The 22,758-nt window shown below is 38.5% G+C and overlaps 1 protein-coding gene across 8 annotated transcripts; it reads left to right on the top strand.

The window, feature by feature from the left end:
• Window positions 1-464: 464 nt before the first annotated feature.
• Window positions 465-12,731, top strand: LOC103721589 (histone deacetylase 1-like). Of its 8 annotated transcripts, none has more exons than XM_088705098.2 (12): window positions 466-698; window positions 1,826-1,886; window positions 2,255-2,294; window positions 2,425-2,716; window positions 4,507-4,708; window positions 4,779-6,746; window positions 8,340-8,780; window positions 9,397-9,627; window positions 10,149-10,240; window positions 10,320-10,389; window positions 12,201-12,275; window positions 12,360-12,731. In XM_088705098.2, exons 6-12 carry the CDS (start codon window positions 6,213-6,215, stop codon window positions 12,435-12,437), a joined length of 1,521 nt encoding a protein of 506 aa, XP_088561224.1. In that variant the 5' UTR covers window positions 466-698; window positions 1,826-1,886; window positions 2,255-2,294; window positions 2,425-2,716; window positions 4,507-4,708; window positions 4,779-6,212; the 3' UTR covers window positions 12,438-12,731. The 8 variants fall into 8 exon arrangements, 5 of the variants coding, with proteins under 5 accessions (XP_088561224.1, XP_088561223.1, XP_088561221.1 ...); XM_088705097.2 differs by having other exon boundaries at window positions 1,746-1,886; XR_015969133.2 differs by having other exon boundaries at window positions 465-698; window positions 1,746-1,886; window positions 2,255-2,716; window positions 10,323-10,389.
• The last annotated feature ends 10,027 nt before the right edge of the window (window positions 12,732-22,758 follow it).

The raw sequence follows: 22,758 nt of genomic DNA, 5'->3' as shown, positions 1-22,758 counted from the left end.
TTTTTTTTTATTCTTATTTTTACATATGTACCCATGCTTTCTAACGCCGTTCAAAATTTAACGGTTTCAAATTAAAATGACTAACATACTCTTAATGAGTGTGTAAAAAGAAAGTAGTTTCAAAATTTTATTTTACTAAATATAGTTTTTATTAACGGTGTTAGAAGAACCATTGTATTAAGGACATTTGTGCAAATATAGTATTTTATAAGGATATAAAAATAAAATTATAAATTTGTGGAGGATATTTATATAATTTTAAATTTAAAAAACAAATCCTCATAGAGCCCAACCAACAGCCCATGTAAGCCCATCTGGACCTGAGGTCCAACAATGTCCCAGTAGTGCTTGTAAAACTCCACGTGGAGACCATCAGGACCAGGAGCGGGCCAGCTCCCCTCATAATGGCCGTTGAGATCAGAATTCCAAAGAGAGTAGTCTCATGTCAACTTTATAAGGACTATCACGTGCATGGCACGTGACGAGTACACGGTCGCTCCTCCCATCCTCTACCCTCAGCGCGGACGCCAGGGATTGAGAGCAGTACCGTGGCGGCATGGAAGGGGAAAAGAAAAGCCCTGCCAAGCTCGACCTCCTCCTCCTCCTCGAATCCATGGCAGAGCTGTCAAACCATAAATCCGAGAAGAAGAGCGAAAAAAAAAGTAAACAAAGGTTGGAGAAATTCTCTGCTTAAATAGGTAAGATTGTGATTTGTCTTTTTGTTGTCTTAAATGTGGTTCGAGGTTGCGTTCCAAGAAGTTTTGTTGGCCTATTCCTTTAATTTTTCTCTAATTTCGTGGTTCTGGTCGTATAATTTCGATCGTTTGGTACCCTTGAATGAAACTCCTAGAGACGAAATATCTGAATTATTGTATTCGCCAGCGGCGGCGAACTCAATTATCGGAGGCGTTTCTGGAGTCTATCTGAATTATGAGAGTCATATGTTTGATGTAATGCCTTCTTACTAGTTTCTTGAATTCCTGCTTTCTAGGGTTTGCCGATGCTTCAGGAGGTCGGTACAAAATGGAATTCAGATTTTTCTTTATTGATCGTTTAGTTTCTTTTCTTTCTTTTTTTTCCGAAATGGCAAAACAAGAGTTGATTATTCCATAACATAATAATCTATTATGTTGTTATGGGCAATGAGATATTGCTACAAGACAGGTCTAAGTGAATTTTTTATGCTCGGTCCAGAGTTGAAGGACAGATTTGTTTTGTTGATTATAGCGACGGTCAAGTCTATTGGAGCGTTTGACTACTTCAGCCTGGATTATACAATTTATCATGAATCGGGCATTTTTATCTTAGATCTATCTCGGTGGCATCTGCTGAATTAGATCTTACCATTCTAGTTAATTAAAATGGTCGCACTTTTATCTTATGATATCTGTTTTGATGGTTCTCTCAGATAAAGAATGTTTACATTGGGATAATGTGGTTGGTGTAGCACAAAGCACAGAATTTTAGGAACTTGGAACTATAGTATCACCGTAAATTATGCACTGGTATTGGTGATCCTTCACAGTTTGTCTTATTTATCTGCTTGAATGCATACCTAGTTAGAAAAAAAGTAAAACAAAATTCATGTACATCTAGAAACTTATTATATCTTCCAGAGCATGAGATCCGAATTCATATGTTTGGTCATAGTGATGCATTGTGCGATATTTTCTCATGAATAATGGAAATGTGCCCGTTTGCAGCTATATCTCTCTTTATCTTACCATTTTTTGAAATGCCGCAAGCTGAAATGAGATCAGGAATTCCACACTGTGATGCTTCTTTGGAGACTGTCCAGTCAAAGAAGTTGCCATCTTCTTTGCAGGAATCATTGACATCTGCTTTTACACAAATTCCGGTTTCGTCATTCCCTGAAGTTCTAGGAGGCAAGGGTTATTACTCACCATGCATTACTATACGTGTTTTCTAGACTCTCACATATTAGCCATCAAGATTCATGCTTTTCTCATTAGCCTTCGGAATTGATGCTTTTCCCATTAGTCTTGTTCGTCACTGACACATTCATTATGTTTCATGTTGCCTATAGGAGTTTTTATCATTGAGCAGGTGAGTGTGTGTGCCCACTTGGGCATATTCGAGAACGTGCATGCATATTTATGTGTGCCTTCATGCATGCATTAGTGCATTTGCTTGTGCGCATGTTTTTGTGTGTGTGTGTTCATATTGCTATCATTTGCCTTATAGAATGAAGATTGTGGCATTTGACCTTTGGAATTTCAATTTTGCCTTGCAGTTATCTTTCTCCCCCTCTTATACAGTAATTGAGATTCAAGGTGACATGTTATTGATGCTGTGGAATATCTATCAGAACACAATTTATTGACTGCTTCTGTAAGAAACCCAGAGGCAGGGGATCGTATAGATTGGAAGAGTGATATCTGGGAGTTATTGGTTATGCTGCAGTCATTCTCTGGGTGTTAGAAAATGCGGAACTTGCTGTCATCACTGTTTCAGAAGGATCAACAACAGCTGCAGGAGTGGGAGCAGGGGCTGTTGGTGCTCAGGAAGCAACGGTCCCAATGCAACTGGTCCAGTTGTGGTTGCTGGGCTGATTATTGCTGCTGTTGGTGCACCAGTAGCTGGTGGAATGGCTGCAGAGAAAGGTATCTGGAAGGATGCTCCTACGGCAGTTGATTAATTGGGAGAAGATTTCTACAAAATCCTCCTTCAAGAAGAACCTTTCAAATCAACAACAGTAAGCACTTCAGATGTTATGTATTTTTTCCGTGCTATATGATTCAATATCTCCTAAGAGTTGCCAAACAAGAACCTTGAACTTTTTCCGGTGTCATTAAAATCTCATTTCTTTTTATTCATCAGCAAGGAGTTCCCTTTTCTTATACCAAAGTTAGCCTCTTTTTCTTGTTCTCAGCAATAACAGGGACAGTTTCTCTTTGGTAATCTTGAACAGTCATTCCTTTGCTGATTGTATGTTAGCAAATGAAAACTGGCATAATCAAAACCGGCAAATGAAAAAAGGATCTTAGGTTTCTTGAAAGCCCTGATGTCAGACTTCTGCATCTCTCTTGGCTATTATTTGCCTGAATTTGTATTCAGAAGCATAACAAGATTGAAAACCAGATTCTACAAAGATACCTGAGAAAATCCTAGATGTGGTTGATAGTGGATTTTTTTTCTATCAGCATGTAAGTAACAAATCAGACCTCTTGGAACAATGAAAAAAAGTTCTATATTGACCTTATTCGCGAGAAAGTTTTAAGGTCAAAACCATGATTTGATCCTATTCTAAAGAAGTCCAGGGAAAGAAGATTAAATTAACTTTTGGTACATATTCAGGGCTGGTCATTGCCTATTCTAATGCCTCAGTTTAGTTTTGGGAATTTCAGTGAAGTCACTCAAACTAGAGGGCTACCTAAGAACAAATCAAGATTCATTATGATTTTCTGCCTTGTCATATCACTTATTTATAATTGTGCTAATTTTAATTCAAGTCTTAGTGGTTATGGTTACTTCATGTTCCTCGAATATCTGAAAACTTATAATCCATTGCTCATTATTTTGCACCTTTAAGTGGAAGCTTCATCGAGGGTTTGAATTGTGTATTAGAGATGCACCCAAGCAAGCACAAACTTAACAAATCTAATGAAATTTGTATCTGATTCATATTAATGCATGAGATACCGGTCAATTTATGCAGCTGAAATTGCATACCGGTCAATTTATGCAGCTGCAATTGCACAGTAATGAACTAACATTATTTCCATAATTGACTGTTGCATTTTGTAATATAATACTGTGTAGAAGAAATCCTCTGCTTTTTCATATCATAGAAAATCATCTCTTTTCCCACACAAAGTGGCGAAAGTACTTGAAAAAAGGTGCAGGGTATGTAGTTGTCCATGTTTATCCTGTCAATGCACTTTCCAAGAAGATGATGAATTTTTACACTGATATTGGTTGTCAAGCTATTAGCATCAGTAGTGATGGATTGATTCTAGAAGCCTTCAAGCTTAGGAAGGGCAATAATATAGGTGGCCTTCCTGCTGGAGAGGGACCCAGACAGCAATTGTTGGTAGCTTGAGCGCGCGCGACATCAGTACTTGTTGCTCAAGCCTGACATATTTTCCAATTTCAGGCATCAAAATTTGCAACTGATCTAATGTTGAATGATAGATGTCTATACTTCTGGAAAGACAAACAAGCATTTCAAGATCAAAATCACTATAAACTCCAAGGAAGAAACATTCCAAATGCTTGCATGTCGGCGCCGGCGTGAAATCAAAACATTTGGCCAAGCTTATCATTAATGAAATTTATGGTTATTTCTATCATAATCAGTGAAAAGTTTTTTTTTTTAATGATAGTGGCGGGCTGCCTTGTTCTTATTTATTTAAGCAGGAGTTTAGTTGTGCAGTGGGATTTTTTCATAATATATGGACACCATATAGTTTTGCACTTATTATTCCACTTGTGGAATTATGTTTAATTTTTTTTATTGTCTTATGATTTTGTTATTGCATGTAGGCAGCTAACTGTTATAGATTTCATGAAGGCCCTAGGCTACACAATAGCATCATCAGCAACATGTGCACCTGATGCCTGCCATTGGAACGGTGATTGATAGCATGGCATCAATATCTGTTCATCGGATTTATGTAGTAGAGGGCGATGACCATGAAATTGCTGGTGTTGCGACGCTCAGGGATGTCAAGCTCTTTCTGTATTTGTGAGTTTCCTGATCATTTCGATGACTATTTTGGATTTGCAGTGGAGATGCTGAACCGATGAAATTGTAGGACCCTTCATCTTCAGATCGCATCTGCAGACGCCATCAGCCAGAAATTTCTGGTACACATTCTGCATTTCCCTGCTAATTTCCTACTTTTTTGTGCTGATAATTTTATGAATTAATAGATACCTAACCTTGTATGGCGTCAACTAAGTTGTGCTGCCAGTATTAAAATGTCATGCAGAGACTGGTTACATGTCCTGTCAAAGTTTGCAGGTTTTTTTAGTTGAGGTGGCATATAGAAGGTTATGATAATTGTTTAATTTATACTTGTTTTCTCTTTTTGGTACATAATTTGATCCTCCTTTGTCCTAGCCATACGTGCATGCAAATGGTTTCTCAATAAAACCGGTAACATGGAAAAAGTTTTGTTGCGGATTTTCAATACTTTGAGTCTTGTTCTTTTAAAGTTTTTTTTTTTTTTTTTGACAATAGAAGGTTCATCCCTCTTTAGCAGTAAAAGCACAGTTTGGTGACCAATTAAATATCCTTGGACTCCACACGCTGCCGAAGGCTGCAAGCCGCTTGATTCATTACTTGAGCCCACAGTATGACCTTTCTGGACTCCTGTTTTCCGTCGTCTCAATCATCATTTCGCGTTATCACGCCGTCAATTTTCCAGATTCAAAATTCCAAGGTCCGTAGCGTCTCTCCATCTTTCCGACAGAACCAAAATCCAAACATAAATGAAAAATTTCGTAGTTGGAAAAAAAAAAATCATCAGCCACATCAGTGCTCGGAAGTCCGGTTGATTGAACGGTAGATGAAATCCGACTGATACTACCAACCCCTATATCATATACCTAAAATGATATTATATAAAATACACGGCGTTCTCATCCGTAAGAAGCCGTTCTCATCCGGAAGAAGGAGCGCCGCCTCCGAGGCCATCCTCCTTCCTCCCCTTTCATGTCTCAACCTTTGTCTCCGGCCGCCGCCCTTCGTTCCAACATCTAACGGGGGCCGCTAATGGGGAATTCCCCCTCCCCCCCTCCCCCAGCCAAAAAGAAAAAGAATAAGAAAAGCCTTTGCCACGTGCCATTCTGGCATTGGTGCTTCTCACCGCTTGCGCTCCCGGTTCCCTGCCTTGGTACCGTAATTGGGCTCCGTAGATTCATTCGCTCGATATGGGTGGCGATTTCGGTAAATGCTCGTCCATCCCATCCCTTTTCTGTAATTTCATGTTCGCGGTGGTACTATAAATATACGAAATCCCTCTTCTCCTCCTCGTGAGAGGATCCCCGCCCCGCCTCGTTTGGTTCCAACTTTCCACGGGCTTTCTTTCCCGTCTTCGTTTCCTCCGACCTCCGTATCCTCGTAATAAAAGAAAAGAAAGAGAGAGAGAGGGGGGGGTTTTCCTCGGACGTCCGTGTCCTCGTAATAAAGAGAAGAAAGAGAGAGAGAGAGAGAGAGAGAGAGGGATAATATATAAAGATATATTATGGAAAGTGGGGGTAACTCCCTGGCGACGGTGGCCGGGACGGATGGGACGAAGCGGCGGGTGTGCTACTTCTACGAGCCGGAGGTGGGGAACTACTACTACGGGCAGGGGCACCCGATGAAGCCCCACCGGATCCGGATGGCCCACGCCCTCATCGCCAACTACGGCCTCCTCAACCGCATGCAGGTCCTCCGCCCCGTCCCCGCCCGCGACCGCGACCTCTGCCGCTTCCACGCCGACGACTACGTCTCCTTCCTCCGCTCCGTCACCCCCGAGACCCAGCACGACCAGATCCGCGCCCTCCGCCGCTTCAACGTCTGCGACGACTGCCCCGTCTTCGACGGACTCTACGCCTTCTGCCAGACCTACGCCGGCGCCTCCGTCGGCGCCGCCGTCAAGCTTAACCACCAGCACCACGACATCGCCATCAACTGGGCCGGCGGCCTCCACCACGCCAAGCGCTGCGAGGCCTCCGGCTTCTGCTACGTCAACGACATCGTCCTCGCCATCCTCGAGCTTCTCAAGTTGCACGAGGTGCGCTTTCTTGATCCGATATAATCGTTCTTTTCTTCTCTGATTTCGCCTATTTCGGTTGAACAATCGATCGTATGGCCTATTTTTATTTTTCTTTCTCTTTTCTTTCTCTTTTCTTTTATTATTTTCTTATAAATTTAAAAGTATTCATTAGCCAAAGGAGGGGTAAATATGTCTACTTCAATGAATTGGGAAACCGTCGAATAAAGTTCTTAAGTTTTTTTTTTTCTTACTTTCATCTCGTGTTAGATCGTATAAATTTAGCATTTTCTTTTTTTTACTATGTGACCGAAGGGTGTATTATTTGTCACAGTCTTTTCCCCTTTGCTTTTCTTGCGGTCTATGGCAGCGGTTTCTTTTCCCCTTTTCCTTTCTTTTTGTTCAATAAATAGATTTTAAAGGAAATACTTATCTTCTCATAGCGTGGGAAAAATTGTGTATCTCCGCAAAAATAATCCAGTTCCCGAGGAAGGAAGTTCCTTGCCTCTCATTTAGATCCAGTAATCTTTTTTCCCTTATGAGACATGTCACTAGGGAAACCCTAGAATAAAAGAAAAACGAAGAAAAAGGAAACTTCGGCCAAAGTTCTCGAAAGCGATTCATCATCTTATGTTATGTCAGCTAACGCAGTATTTATTTCCTTACTTTGCTATTGTTTCATGATTTAAGTTTTGCAATTGATTTTCTGCCTACAAACCCAGAGTGCCACAAGAATGTAACACTGTTGGCTGGTCTGTTTACCTTTCCTTTAGTTTCACTCTGTTTTATTCTGATGTAGATTGATCATAGCGTTCCTGATTCAGGAAGTGATCAAGTGAAGTTCTTGAAAGGTTCCTTGGCAGGTTTATACATGTAAATTGAGCATTATTTTTTTAATTCTAAATTTTATCAGAGCAATGCTACGGTAATTCAGAAAAAAATCACTCAAAAAAGTCGCTCAGGTCTCTCGAACCAATCACTTGACTTCATTAAATGGAACCCTTCAAGATGTCAATTCAAGGGAGCATTGAGAATGCACCACACCAGCTGAGTGACTTTTTGAGCGACATTTTTGAGTTGCCTAAGCATTTTTTATTTTATGATGCTATCGAGGGTGCTATTTTTTATGAACTTGAGAGGGACTGTTGACCTCCCTGCAACTCCCCACGTGCACTATTGGCCAAACTTGCTTTGCATGGGTATTTAATCTTAACAGCAATAATTGATGCCTAGATTCCTAAAGCTGATTGAATACTGAATTTGCAAAATCACATAAGTCGCAAATCAATTATCTCTGAACTTTGAAATAAAATGAATTAGTGCAAAATCCTGAGCAAACATTGTAAAGAAGAATATCCCATTTAACCGACTGAGTTCGTACATGATAATAAGTTGAGAAAACTTTGTTGACGAGTAGTTCTATGCAATACTCTTTCCTAGTGGATTACGTGATTCGATATTTTTTTCTTAATCAAACAGGATACATTTAAATTCACAGCTAATTTCCTACATTAAATATCTATTTATTATCATGTTGTCTTTTCACTTTCTTTGCTTTCGTCTTTTCGCTTTTCCACTTTGTTTGCTTACATAGTTCATCATTACTTCTTGCAGCGTGTTCTGTATGTGGACGTTGATATCCACCATGGAGATGGTGTAGAGGAGGCATTCTACACAACTGATAGAGTAATGACAGTTTCTTTTCATAAATTTGGGGATTATTTTCCTGGAACAGGAGATATACGCGATACGGGATTTGGGAAAGGAAAACATTATGCTGTAAATGTACCTTTAGATGATGGAATTGATGATGACAGCTATCAATCTCTATTCAAACCTATCATATCAAAAGTAATGGAGGTTTTTAGGCCTGGTGCTGTGGTGCTTCAGGGTGGTGCTGATTCCTTATCTGGAGACCGATTGGGTTGTTTCAACCTTTCAGTCAAAGGGCATGCTGAGTGTGCCAGATACATGAGGTCGTTTAATGTGCCACTGTTGATGGTGGGTGGAGGTGGGTACACCATTCGGAATGTTGCTCGCTGTTGGTGCTATGAGGTAATATAAAGGCTACAGTATCTACAAGACCATGCTGCCCTTTGCTGTCTTAAAACTCATTTTGCTATTATTTATTGAACTATTTATGCTACCTGTCTTTGATGCTGTATATATAATTTTCCTATTCCTGCACTTGCCCTGACACCTAGCATTCATGTAGATCTATGCCATGATTCAGCTTGTAATTATAGCATAAGAAGGTGATTAAATATTTGCATCAAATCTGTGAAACTGTATCAGAGTGCTGCACATAAAAAATCTTACAATTTCTGTTTTAATTCATTGTGTTGTAAATTGCATATGTTTTTTTCATTTGTATGGGTTAAATAGTTATTTTTTAGTGCTTTTCACTATCTATTTTCTAGTAGCCATGCAAGTCTTGTTACTTATATGTTGAACCAGGTAATGTGGATGGGAACATTTCCTATATTTTAACACTAATGGAGTTTTTTTTTTTTTTTGATTAACACTCATGATGGCCACTTGCAGGGATTTCTGGCTTTTGTTTTGACTAGATTCCTGTATGATACCTATTCTCCTGCTTAGATGGTGGAATTCTTCTTTGATAATCTCACTCTTATTAAACTAATTTTATGCTTTTAAACCTTCTGAGCAGACAGGAGTTGCTCTTGGTATAGAAGTTGATGACAAGGTGCCTCAACATGAATATTATGGCTATTTTGCTCCAGACTATACCCTTCATGTTGCACCAAGTAATATGGAGAATAAAAATTCACGCCAGTTATTGGACAATATAAGAATGAGGATTCTAGATAATCTTTCAAAACTCCAACATGCTCCAAGTGTCCAATTTCAGGAGCGGCCACCTGATACAGAGCTTCCAGAGGTATTGTTGCCTTTTCAACAAGTCTTAACTTTTTAAAAGCCAGACTGTAAATTCTTCTTTTAATTCCAACATCTTCTTCTATATCAATTTTATTTCGATTAGCCCTTTATTTCATCATTTTTATATACAAGTATGTTTAGGTTATAGTTTATATATAGAATCTTGTTTTTCAGTTAAACCTATTTCTTGTATTTGCTGATAAAGAACAAAGTGCTCAACCATCTTAAATGAAGTGCAGCCATGAAAAGCAAATTTTGGGTGCATGCACTTGTTGCTGCTATAGTCCAGCACATAATATTGTTTGTAGACAAAGCCACAATATGCGTCAACTATGAGTGAACCACACAATTCAATAATTCACAGTCTATATGTCCATCTATATCTATTATGTGGTGCGGACACCAGTGCCAGATCATGGGCTTGGTTGCAATGAAGGGATTGGGTGATAATGGGCTTGGTTACAATCTTGACTTTCATACTTAAAACTAATTTATTAATTAATTCAATTGCTTGATGTGCAGTATGATGAAGATGAAGAGGATGCAGATGGAAGATATGATCCTAATTCTGATAGAGAAATGGATGATGCTTCCCCTGTAGATGAGACATCATGGTATCATTATTCTATAAGTTGTGTTAGTTCGCTGCTTTTCATGTTTTATACTTCTTTCTTAAATACCTTGTGCCTACAGCAGACCTGCAAATGAAATACAGACCATAAGAGCCGAGATGGACATCATTGAAAATGAAATGAAAGATCAGGTATCTGCTTGCTCTGCCTTTTTTTCTCCTATACATCTAAAGTAAATTGTTAATTCAGATAATAAGATTATTTCTATCAGTTCTGTAGTTCCCTGCCTCCTGAAGTCTAAGGACATTTTGATTTGTTATATATTGTTTCAAGTATTAGAAGTAATTCAAAGCTGCTTCTATTCTATCAGCAAACTAGTTTCTCTTGAAAATGCATTGTGACATCAATCCAGTGCTTCCTAGGATACATTTTTGGTACCTTGCTATGTGGATTTTTGCAAAGTTGGATTCTTGGTGACATAACACCCCTTCTTTGAGTTCTTAAAGAAACTGATTACAATGTGTTACATGGGCATCCTTAAATGCAAACTATGCATCTTATATATACTTGACCAGTTTTATTTCTTCAAAATGATCTTGGAGCTGATTAGTCCGAAAGTTTGATGGTGATTTTGTTTTTCAGGGCGTTGAACAGTTCTAGACATTGGCAACTAGATGAAAGCTTGTTGAATTTCAAAATTTGTGAATGCATTTTGAACATGCTTATAGCTTGAAATTCTGTAAAGTACAAGTCCCCTGGGCCAATAGTCAATAGGTGCAACCTCGATGCTATGAAATTTGGAGATATTTGTGTCCTTTATAAAAGTTGGATCCTCTGATTAACTTTGATATCAAAAATGATATTGAAAATGATAATTTAAATTAGTTCTTCTATTGTTTTATGTTCACAAGACTCAAAATTGAGGAAGACCACTTGGTTGGACCTCGTCATATGGTTAGCACTGTTGTGAGCTGGTGGAGGTTTCATTTTTGATATGAATTCTAAAGTTTTACTCAAAACATATCCTTAAGATTTGTAATTTTTTTGGCCAATTGTATAGGTAAGATTGTATTCATTTCCAGCATCGACCTTTCGATGGTTTCACTCTTTCTTTAATCATTTGGGCTTAATCAAACTTATCTTTGGAGTGCCCCATGCAAAGACTGTTGAGCAGCTTTTGGTTTTCCCTCACTCTCAAAAGTTCAACCACTCCAATATCTAGAGATAACTTTCAGAGTAATGCCTCTTTTGTGTTTCTCCTCCACCCTCTTTGCTATGATCATGTAGGATACGAGCGACCATCCTATACTTGTCTTGCCCCATTTGTAGACTCGTATTTTCAGTACATTGGGGTGCACTAGAGTGTCTCACAATTCTGTAATGCCCTTACCAACCAGTGCCTTTTTTATCACTACAAGCAGGTTTAGGTCATAATATGTGCTTTTGAGCTTGTCCTATCTTCACAGGTATATACATCAGATGGGAGTCCATCTCATAGATTAAAATGCTGTATGCTGTTTCTCAGCCTCAGCATCCCACTTATATTTGGTGGTCTGAAGTCTCCTTCAACTTCTTGATGGAATCAATAGAACTTTATTAAAAATGAAGTTGTGTCCACGATAAGCTCTCACTTCTCTCTGAATGATTGTTGTATAATTTCTAGTTGATGGAATGGAAGAAAGAATGTTTCTACAGTGGCACTTTTTCTAGATATCTAATGGAGTCCATTAACATAACTCTGCACTGAAATCAGCTCTGATCGTTTGAATATCAAAAATGAAAAATATACTGTAATAGTTGAGAAGTGGGCAAAGTTAATTTTGAATTAGATGGTTCTCATTGACGGACATACTGGTAGGTAGAAAGGTGGTTCTTAGAATGGTACTGGTTTCTATTGCCTTGTCATTTTACTTAATCTGCCACGGCTTAAGTGTTGTTCCAGATTCTGTAATTCGTAAAATCTGAGTACTTGCTAAGTTGCATTTTTACTGCCATCTCTTAGGAACCACACAAATTAGCTGCAGAACATGCGAAAGATGTAGAGGTCATGGACGAGGTGATGCCACCATGCTCCAAGGTGAAACTATTAAAGGCATATAAGTAGATTTGCATATCAATAGATGCTTTTGTGATTCTGATTTATGATCTGTTTTGTGACCAGGCCTCAGGTATAGAGTCCATATCAGTTGATGAACCAAGTGACACGAAGGTTGAAGAAGATAAGCATGCTGCTCGGTGAACCTGATTTGATGTACTCAGGCGTTCAGTGAGAGTAAATGGGTGATTTTGTCGTTCTTTATTTCTTAGAACATTTCTTTTAAATCTTTTTACTTTTTTTTTTTTCAATAACACAAAGGGGGAGGGTTCCCCTTGCGTTCTTTATCTCTTAGAACATTTCTTTTAAATCTTTTTACCTTTTTTTTTTCAATAACACAAAGGAGGAGGGTTCCCCTTGCATCAAAGTGTCAGGAAACAATTCACAGGTGGATGCATCAATTGTAATCTTGTATATATGTGACTGATTTTGCTCCTCTGTTGTTATTTTTGGAGTTGGCTTTCATGGTGATGCTGCTCTATGAAGATTTAGAGTGCTCAAACAGATTGTTCTTTTTTAGCTAACCCAGCCCCAGTTATCAGGTTATGGTTAAATATGTGTGCCAACTGACTGGGGGTGATGCTATTTACCGACAATCTGCTATATCTTACACTTTTTCTGCCTACTGGCTCATTTGGTTGGGTATGCCATTTATTGAGCAAGCTGAAGCTGTCTTGTTTGATAGCGGGCTGCGGTGACCTCATTATTTCGGTATCACACTAGCAAGTGCTTGTCCCTATCCATGCCTCCCCCTACATGTATTATTGTTGGTGAGTCTTGGATATGATGAACCCTCATGTGCATAATTCGCATGTTGCATGTGATTTTAATTTCTGTTGCCTTTCTTGCCTGTGGGGTTTTTTTTCTCTTTTTAATGCCAAGTCAGAACCGATGCTTCTGCAAGTGTGCAACTTCAAAGTTCAAATCTCCATTTGGTAAGGTTGCAGTCCATGCATCTTCTAGGGTTTCTCGACTATTTTTTATGTAATGTGGATCCCTATTAAACATATAGGGCTCTGTTTGGTTTGTTGAAAAACTAAGATGTTTTTTTTTTTTTTGAAAAGCCAAAAAAATGGTTTTGGCATATTTGGTTAGCCATAAGAAAGTGGCGCATTCTGTAGTAGCTTATGTTTGGTTAGGCATCTATATTTTTTTTCGTAAAAATTGTATAAAATATTTTTTTGCTCTTAATGGATAAGCTTTATCTCATTCTATCTTTTCATTCTATCTAAAAGTGTAAAGGTACTTTTGAAAAAAAAATTATTTTAATTTTTAATTCGTGGGAGTTAGGTTTTTATATCCCATACGAATTTTTTTTTCCCATAAAAATGTAGAATTTTATTTTGATGAAAAAGCTGCTTTTTCATCCTTTTTTGACAGCTTCAACCAAATATGAGCTATTTTTTTTATCTTTTTTTAATTGACCACACTTTTCTTTCTGTGCGAGCCAAAGATGAGATTCAGAACCCAGCTCTGATCTAACTCATGGCTGCATGCTAAAAGGTTTTAACTAAGCCGGCTGGTTGAGTGTCTCGGTGGCGGATTCACCAGAAACCTGAGACTGAATCTTCTTCAAGTTAGGGAGGTTTATGAGAATTAATGAGAGCCGCTTCCGCCGCGTGGAAGAGGAGAAAGAAAAGATCGCCGGTAGGTGTTGTCTGCATGTTTGTATACACTGTACACGAAGAGGGAGAACGGACTCTTAATATAACAGGTCACTTACGTTCTGCCAAATTCCAACTTCAACCGACTAGCTGCGGTGCTTGAACTGGGATTGATGCTTTGACGATGCTCTTACTGCTAGAACTTAGAAATGAATTGTGATGATGAAATGTTTGCCCATGATGGGAGACGATGAGAATGAAATCAACATGAAGTGGCATAGTGGCAGACCATCCATCTTTTTCAGGTTATGTCGGGGATGACCGTGCGTGGAAAATTTCAGCTGCCAAACTACCTCTGAAATGCTTCTCGCACTACAAACTGCTCCAAGTATGTAATAACAGTGCGTGGCCCCAGGTTTAGCCAGGTCTCACGATCGAGTTGAGAAGTGAAATCGCTCCTTAGGATAAGAAATGCCGAAATTGTCATACTTCTAGGTAGGCTCAGTTGGCCCGAGACAGCCCAGTTATCCGCAATCCATTGAAATACACGGCATGGGGAGGTGGTAGCTATCTAATTGGTAGATTATGTAATTTTAGTGCACGACAAATTCATGGGGATGTTTTTGCTATCTAATTGGTAGATTATGTGGCATCTGCTTGATCTTAATCGTGGCATGAAGCGAATTTAGCTTGTGGTAGCTCCAGTTCTCATTCAGTATGAAGAATTAGCAGCCTGTGCCTGCCCTCCACGTATTGGGAACCACGAAAGGTAGCTGGCCACAAGCAGAACGAGAGATGCACTTGCAGCGACTGTGAGTTACGGCACCTGGTCCAATGTGGTTCTCATATGCTGTAATTACATAGTTTGCATCTTTAGGGGTCTCTTTCCCCTCTTCTTAGAGGGAAAGAGAAGGATCTAGTGGATTGTTCTCCCGCACCTTGGATTTGGCCCGTTCTTCACCGACTCCTTCCGCCACTTGAAACCATCATCATCCAGTATCTCCTCCTCAGAAACTATTCTGAACCCATTTCTACACTCATCAGCATCCAGTTTCATCCTTCCCATCCCATCTCGCTCTCTCATTGCCTAAACCACAAAATTAAATGAATGAATTCAGTAAGATGGGAGCTTCATCTACTAACATTTAAAAAGAAAAAAAAAATCGCGATTGATTCATTTAATCAACAAACAAATCTGAATGCATACATTACTCTAGTCGTCGTTCCTGGATTCACTGGTGATTTCCACCGGAGCAACGACATGCTCCCATTCCTCAGCCGCCATCACTAATGGTAGTTTCAACTTTTCAAGTCACAGTTTTCGAGCACCAGTTGGTCGGTGCCGAGGAAAAGTCGCCGAAGAGTTGAGTGCTTGAGTTATTTTCAATAGTGGAGAAGAGTGGCGCATGGTGGCCGGTATCTGAAAGCTCTAATCGAGCTGCCATGACTTGGGAAGCGACTAAAAAAATATTTGTGGCCTTTGTTCATCTTATATATATAGGGGCCTTTTGCGAACCACCATGTACATTTGTACACATATAGCACCAGGGACTTTCCTGCCGTGGTGGTGGGAAGGTTCTTTGCTATTGCTATGTCACGTCTGATGTAATGTTCCATACGAGGCGAAGACTTTGATAACCAAGTCAAAAAGGTATAAGAGTCATCCAGAACGTTATGTGCAACCATCGTAGCTATTTGATTAAAATTAGAGGTCTAAATCAATTGCTTTTTTAAGTGTGTGCATCTGAAACTCTAATATTCTCCTCCTTGGTGAAGTCTGTTAGGCTGCGAAACTACGATGCTTCCACTCCCCTTCTTTAATTCAGCATATGTCGAGAGATCGATAATATATCGTATCTTTGTCTGCTTTGTCTCGTAATCCATATATAATTATCGCAAACAAAGACTTGTAATTGTTTTTACAATGATATTCCTAGAAGGCAAAATAAAATAACAATCTGAAATTGCAAGGTCAATTTTATGCAATCCCTTATTTTTCAAAAAATATAATTTGAAAATATTTTTCATTATCCAAGTTGATTTATCTGCTTCTTTGCAATCTTTTTTTTTATAAAAAAATAACAATATACTAAAATAATCAAAACTAATGAAATTATGGTGGAGAACTAAAGACATTTCTTATATATGGAACAACAGGATTCTGTTGACCAAGGTAATGACTTCTACCAAGCAATCTAATTCCCAGCAGTTTCCTTGTTGGATAGGCACTTTAAAACGATGCCCGTCCGGATCAGTGATCTCAACTCTATCTGTGCCTATAAATCTTGTTTTGTTTTATTGGTGTCAAAGGACCCACCAACAGTCACCATGGATCCTTCAGAAAAACCTACGCTATACCTACTAGAAAGGAAGACAGCAGAAGTCAGCCCTTTCACCATTTAGGCTCTCCTTTCTGACCTTCCAAGAAGAAGGGGTTAGGCATGACTGTCTCATGAGACATGGATTAGAAGTTTCCTCGAAGAGGGAACCAATGTTTTTTGTGGTGAAGGTGGGTTCGTAAACAATATCTTCTTCTTCTTCTTTCCCTTTTCCTTTTTCAATTGGAAGGATCTAATCCTCACCTGCTACCTAAACTAAAATTCGGTAGTATCCGTAAATAATATGTTATATACGTTCCATCAAGTATTAGGATGCCCATTCTAGATGGCATGTGAGCTCCTTGGGCACCACCTTAATAATAGCTTACCCAAATTCATGATTGTTAGATGCAATATCCTGCTTCAAATAGCTAGAAAGCTTAGTTTCTCTTTTCAGATAAAATATAATTTTATGAGCTGATGTGTCGAACATCTATTGGCAACTATCATGGAGCTCCCAATGCATAAGGATGGCTCTACAATAGCTAACAAGTTGCAAATGTCCTCCATTTGAGAGAAGATTCTGTTTTTAAGCCTTAGAAGGTCATTCCCAACTTTTTGCAGTATAAAATTCCAATTAGTAGTGCTCCTGCGGTTATTCTTAAATTTAAATGAAAAAAAAAAAGGAGAGGAACTGCTCTTAGTTCATAGGTTTGAGAAATATTTTACATGCATGAAAAAGTAATAAATAATATTTTATGTGTTGCATGCAAGCAAAAATGCATCTCTTTACCGCGGATGGTGTAAATCTTACTTGAAAAGGCATGCAATATACTTGTAAATTTTGTGGGCTCCAAGCAAAATTAGAGGACATGTCAAGCCTACCATTTATTCGTAAAAAATTTTCAACAACACATGTGCCTAACATTATTCGGCTGCAAATTCTTGATGATGACATACATAAGAAAGATTACTCCAATAAGCTATAAAAAATTACACTCTTGATGCAACCCTCTTACATGGGTAATGTATGGGATTGTGATAGCTTGTCCTTTTTTTTGCAGCCAGCAATAGACTTGATGCCAAACAGTCACTTCTGTTTGGTGATTTAAAAATCCCTTTGAGAAGGCAAAGACTCCAAGAATAAGGAACTATCTGACCAAGGAATCTGCCCGGAAAAACACCAATTTGTTGATACTTAGAGGATTGCTTTCTTTCCTACTTTTGAGAAGGCCTCCTCCTCAATGTCACCGTTAGTCCCTATCACCTCTGAAAGGCCCTCAATGTCATTCATTGCACCACCCTCCTAATTCTCCATTATCGATCCTCTCCGCCCCAATGTTTTACCTTCTTCGCCATCCTTAATTATGACTTGCACCTCCACATGCGACCAAGTCCATGCTTGCGCTCTCTTTGTCCATGGCTTCAATACCGACTCTCTTATCCAACATATCTTTATCTCTATATACATCGAGTACTTAATTTGATGACGAAATATTTGCCATGCAGAGACATCCCTCATCCTCCAAATTCTTCTCTAAATACGAAATATGTCTTGCATTGCCAGTAAGTGAATTGCTCCAACTTTGATTATTGAATCCAAACAGACAAGTTATTAGGAAGTAATTTGCAATCAATGCACATGACTCTTCGGTGTTGATACAACTTAGCATTCCAAAGAGTTATTTTGTAATCCAAAGAGTCATTTTGTAATCCAAAGAGTCATTTTGTAATCCAAAGTGTCACCTTGGAAATCTCAGAAGTACTTGTATTTCAAAGAGTCATTTTAGTACTCCAAGGGCATTAAATGTTACTTAAATTGTCATTCTATATAAGAATGGCTTTAGCAAGATTGTAAGATGCAGAAAAAAACTATGAATGAAAAATATCTCTTGCTTCATTCCTAATCCTATCCCATCAACTTCACACCTTGTTCCAACAAATTTGGTATCAGAGCCTGGAAAAAAATACTTGTCAAGATGGCATCTTCATCAACTACCATGTTCTCCTACACTTCAAACCAAGTTCCCATCTTTGATGGTGAGCATTATGACTATTGGAGTAGTCAAATGCAAACCATATTCATATCCCAAGACCTTTGGGACATAGTCGAAGGTTCATATGCAGAGCCACCTCAACCACAAGAAGTTACAAAAAATTGGACAGCAGAACAACAAGGAGAGTACAAGGAGAATGTGAAGAAAGATGCATGTGCTCTTCGATACATTCAACAAGGAATAAGCAAAACCATCTATCCCAGAATTTTTGGAGCAAGAAAAGCAAAGCAAGCATGGGAAATACTCAAAGAAGGTTTCCAAGGTAATGAGAAAGTTATCTCATTAAAGTTACAATCACTGTGGAGAGATTTTGACAACATGCAAATGAAAGAAGGCCAAGGTATGCAAAGTTTTCTGACCAAAGTTACTGAAGTTGTTAATCAAATTAGAAGTCTTGGAGATACTATTGAAGATAGAAAAGTTGTTCAAAAGGTTCTTAGAAGTCTTCCTACAAATTATGATCATGTTGTCACTGCAATAGAAGAATCAAAAGATCTCTTTACCTACAGTTTTAATGAACTAATGAGTTCTTTACAAGTTCATGAGGAAAGAATGAATAGGTTTTCTACTCAACCTCTTGAGCAAGCTTTTCAAACTAAGCTCAACACCTCAGAGAAAAAGAATTTTAAACAGAAATACAAAGGAGGACTATTCCAAAAGAAGGAAAGAGGCAACTATCAAGGAGGAGCAAACCAACAACAATCAGGTGGTTTCAATCCTCGATGCCGAGTTTGCAAGAGGAACAACCATGACTCAAAAGATTGTCGATACAGATGCAATAAGTGCAAGATTCCCAACCATTCACAAAGGGACTGTTGGTACCAAAAGAAGAATGGAAATGAAGAAGCCAACTTCACTAAAAATGAAGCAGAAACTCAACAACTCTTCTCTTGCATGAATGTTCAAGAAGATTCTCAAAATGTATGGTATTTGGATAGTGGGTGTAGCAACCACATGACGGGGAACCAAAAGATCTTCATCCAACTTGACAAAAATTATTCTTCTCAAGTCATGCTCGGAGACGGCAAACTCCAAACTATTGAAGGCAAAGGATCTATTGAAGTTCTCACCAAAGGAGGTAACAAAAGGCTTATTAATGATGTTCTTTATGTGCCAAATTTATCTCATAACCTCCTAAGCGTTGGGCAACTTACTCAAAAAGGATATGCTATCAACTTCAATAACAGTAGCTGCAAAATTTTTGATAAAAAGAATAACTGTCTAGTTGCTATTGTTCCTATGAGCACAAACAAGGTGTTTCCTCTAACCATGTTATCACAAGATGTCGTATTCAAAAGTGAAGCTATTAATATGTCAACTTTATGGCATCTTCGATATGGACATTTAAATATGAAGGGGTTGCATCTACTCAAGCAAAAAAATATGGTGATTGGTCTCCCTCTCATCGAAGGAAGAAGTCAAGTATGTGAAGGCTGCATATATGGAAAAATGCACAAGCTACCATTTCCAAAGTCTTCATGGAGATCCAAAGCACCTCTTGAACTTGTTCATGCTGATATATGTGGACCCACAGCAACTCCATCACACAACAACCGAAGGTACTTCATTCTATTTGTTGATGATTATACTAGAATGATGTGGGTTTACTTCTTGCATGCCAAGTCCGAAGCCTTCTCTATGTTTCTACAATTCAAAGCACTAGTTGAGAAACAAAGTGGATTCCAAATCAAGACTCTTCGAACTGATCGAGGAGGAGAGTTTATCTACAAACCATTTATGGAGTACTGCAAACATAATGGTATCCAAAGACAACTCACAGTTCGTATGAGTCCTCAACAAAACGGAGTTGCTGAAAGAAGGAATCGCACCATTGTTGAAATGGCCCGAAGCATGTTGAAAGGAAAAGGCTTACCAAATAATTTTTGGGCTGAAGGTGTGCATACTGCTATTTACATTCTTAATATATCTCCTACAAAAGCAGTGTTTAACAAAACTCCATTTGAAGCATGGCACAAAAGAAAACCAACAGTACATCATCTTAAAGTATTTGGTTGTATTGCCTATTCTCACATTCCATCACAATACCGGGAGAAATTTGATGAAAAAGGAGAAAAACTAATATTTATTGGTTACAGTGATGAATCCAAAGGTTACAGGTTGTTCAATCCAAAAACCAAGAAGCTTGTCGTCTCAAGAGATGTAATTTTTGATGAAGCATCTAACTGGAATTGGACACAGAACTCATCTCAAATGTCAAACGCATATGAATTCATGGAGCCACAAGCTAGACAAGAAGAGCATCAACAAACTCCTTCTACACCAACATCAATTTCTTCACCAAGTTCAATTCATTCTTCTCCTTCATCACCAATACAAACTTCACCATCTATGTCACAAACTCCCTCTTCTTCATCAAGTTCAATCCATTCTCCCTCTTTTTTAGAAACCATGGATACAGATTCTTTACCAAAGAAAGTTCGATCTATGCAAGATATTTATAACACTTCTCACCTTGCTTTCTTTGGTTATGAACCTCAGAATTTTGAGGAAGCTGTTGTAAAGGAAGAATGGAAAAAGGCAATGGATGATGAGATTGCAACAATTCAAAGGAATAAAACTTGGGAGCTAGTCAACCTGCCAAAAGAGAAGGATGTGATCGGGCTAAAATGGATCTACAAAATCAAGTATAAAGAAGATGGATCTATTCAAAAGCATAAAGCTCGACTTGTCGCCAAGGGATACTCACAGCAGCCTGGCATTGATTTTACCGAAACATTTGCACCAGTTGCAAGAATGGAGACAATCCGTATTGTTCTTGCTCTTGCTGCACAACTTGAGCTTCAAGTCCTCCAACTTGACGTCAAATCTGCTTTCCTCAATGGCGAACTGAAGGAGGAGGTATACGTCAAACAACCTCAAGGCTATGAAGTGGCAGGTATGGAACACAAAGTCTATAAACTTCATAAAGCTCTATATGGCTTGAAGCAAGCTCCACGAGCTTGGAACAGCAGGATTGATAAATATTTTTGTTCAAATGGATTCCAAAGAAGCCCAAGTGAACCATCTCTTTATGTAAAGATATGTGATGCTACTAACTTTCTTGTTGCATGTATCTATGTTGATGATCTTATCTACATGGGTACTAACATGCAAGTTGTAGAAGAATTCAAGCAAAGCATGATGAAGGAATTCGAGATGACGGATCTCGGATTAATGAAGTATTTTCTTGGAATCCAAGTAAAGCAAGCCAAAGGAGAAATTTTTATCTCACAGGAGAAATACATTAAAGACATGTTACGGAAATTTCAAATGGACAAGAGCAAACCAGTTTCAACTCCAATGGCATTGAATGAAAAGTTAAAACAAGATGATGATGCTGAAAAAGCTGATGCACAGCTCTATCGAAGTCTAGTTGGTTCATTAATATACCTAGCCAACACACGGCCTGACATTATTTATGCCGTGAATGTTGTTTCAAGATTTATGCAAGAACCAAGCAAACTGCATTATGCTGCTGCAAAACGCATTCTGAGATATCTTCAAGGAAGTCAAAGGCAAGGCATAAAATATATTAAAGAAGAAAATAACAATCTTGTTGGTTATTCCGATAGTGACTGGGCTGGTTCAATTGATGATAGAAAAAGCACGTCTGGCTATATTTTTTGTCTTGGTTCAAAGATGATTTCATGGAGTTCAAAGAAACAAAAATCAATTGCTTTATCTTCAGCAGAAGCAGAGTACATCGCAGCTACAGATGCTGCATGTGAAGCAGTTTGGTTAAGAAGAGTTCTCTTGGATCTACAACAAACTCAAGTTCAACCAACTATCATTTATTGTGACAGCATGTCAGCAATTGCTTTGTCTAAAAATCCAGTCTTCCATGCAAGGTCCAAGCATATTGAACTTCGACATCATTTCATTCGGGATTTGGTAAACAAAGAAGAAATCATTTTGAAGTATGTTGGCACAAATGAGCAAGCTGCAGATTTTCTTACCAAAGCTGTCACCATAGAACAATTCAGAAAGGTTAAGAATCAATTGCAAATTAAGGAGGAGTATTAGGAAGTAATTTGCAATCAATGCACATGACTCTTCGGTGTTGATACAACTTAGCATTCCAAAGAGTTATTTTGTAATCCAAAGAGTCATTTTGTAATCCAAAGAGTCATTTTGTAATCCAAAGTGTCACCTTGGAAATCTCAGAAGTACTTGTATTTCAAAGAGTCATTTTAGTACTCCAAGGGCATTAAATGTTACTTAAATTGTCATTCTATATAAGAATGGCTTTAGCAAGATTGTAAGATGCAGAAAAAAACTATGAATGAAAAATATCTCTTGCTTCATTCCTAATCCTATCCCATCAACTTCACACCTTGTTCCAACACAAGTCAACGGAATCCTGGTAATCCTCCCCACATTTAGCCTGAAAACTACTCATGCATCCATTGGAACCTAGATGGATAACTCGTCAGGTCGACACACACAGAGTAAAGCGATCGATTATCATATCCATACGAGTGGGATA

The sequence above is a fragment of the Phoenix dactylifera genome, chromosome 9 (genome assembly GCF_051530095.1).
Source record: "Phoenix dactylifera cultivar Ajwa chromosome 9, Ajwa_hap1_PhDact_Kaust_v1.1, whole genome shotgun sequence".
Classification (NCBI taxonomy): domain Eukaryota; kingdom Viridiplantae; phylum Streptophyta; class Magnoliopsida; order Arecales; family Arecaceae; genus Phoenix; species Phoenix dactylifera.
The sequence above is the reverse complement of the archived record's forward strand: the minus strand, read 5'-3'. Positions and strand labels throughout refer to the sequence as shown.

What these genes read in the sequence shown, in the direction of transcription:
- LOC103721589 (XM_039131270.3), top strand. Translation starts at nt 6,213, where the DNA reads ATGGAAAGTGGGGGTAACTCCCTGGCGACGGTGGCCGGGACGGATGGG. An exon ending in CTCGCTGTTGGTGCTATGAG is followed by an intron (nt 8,781 to 9,396) that starts GTAATATAAAGG and finishes CCTTCTGAGCAG; the next exon opens with ACAGGAGTTGCTCTTGGTAT. An exon ending in TGATGCCACCATGCTCCAAG is followed by an intron (nt 12,276 to 12,359) that starts GTGAAACTATTA and finishes TTTTGTGACCAG; the next exon opens with GCCTCAGGTATAGAGTCCAT.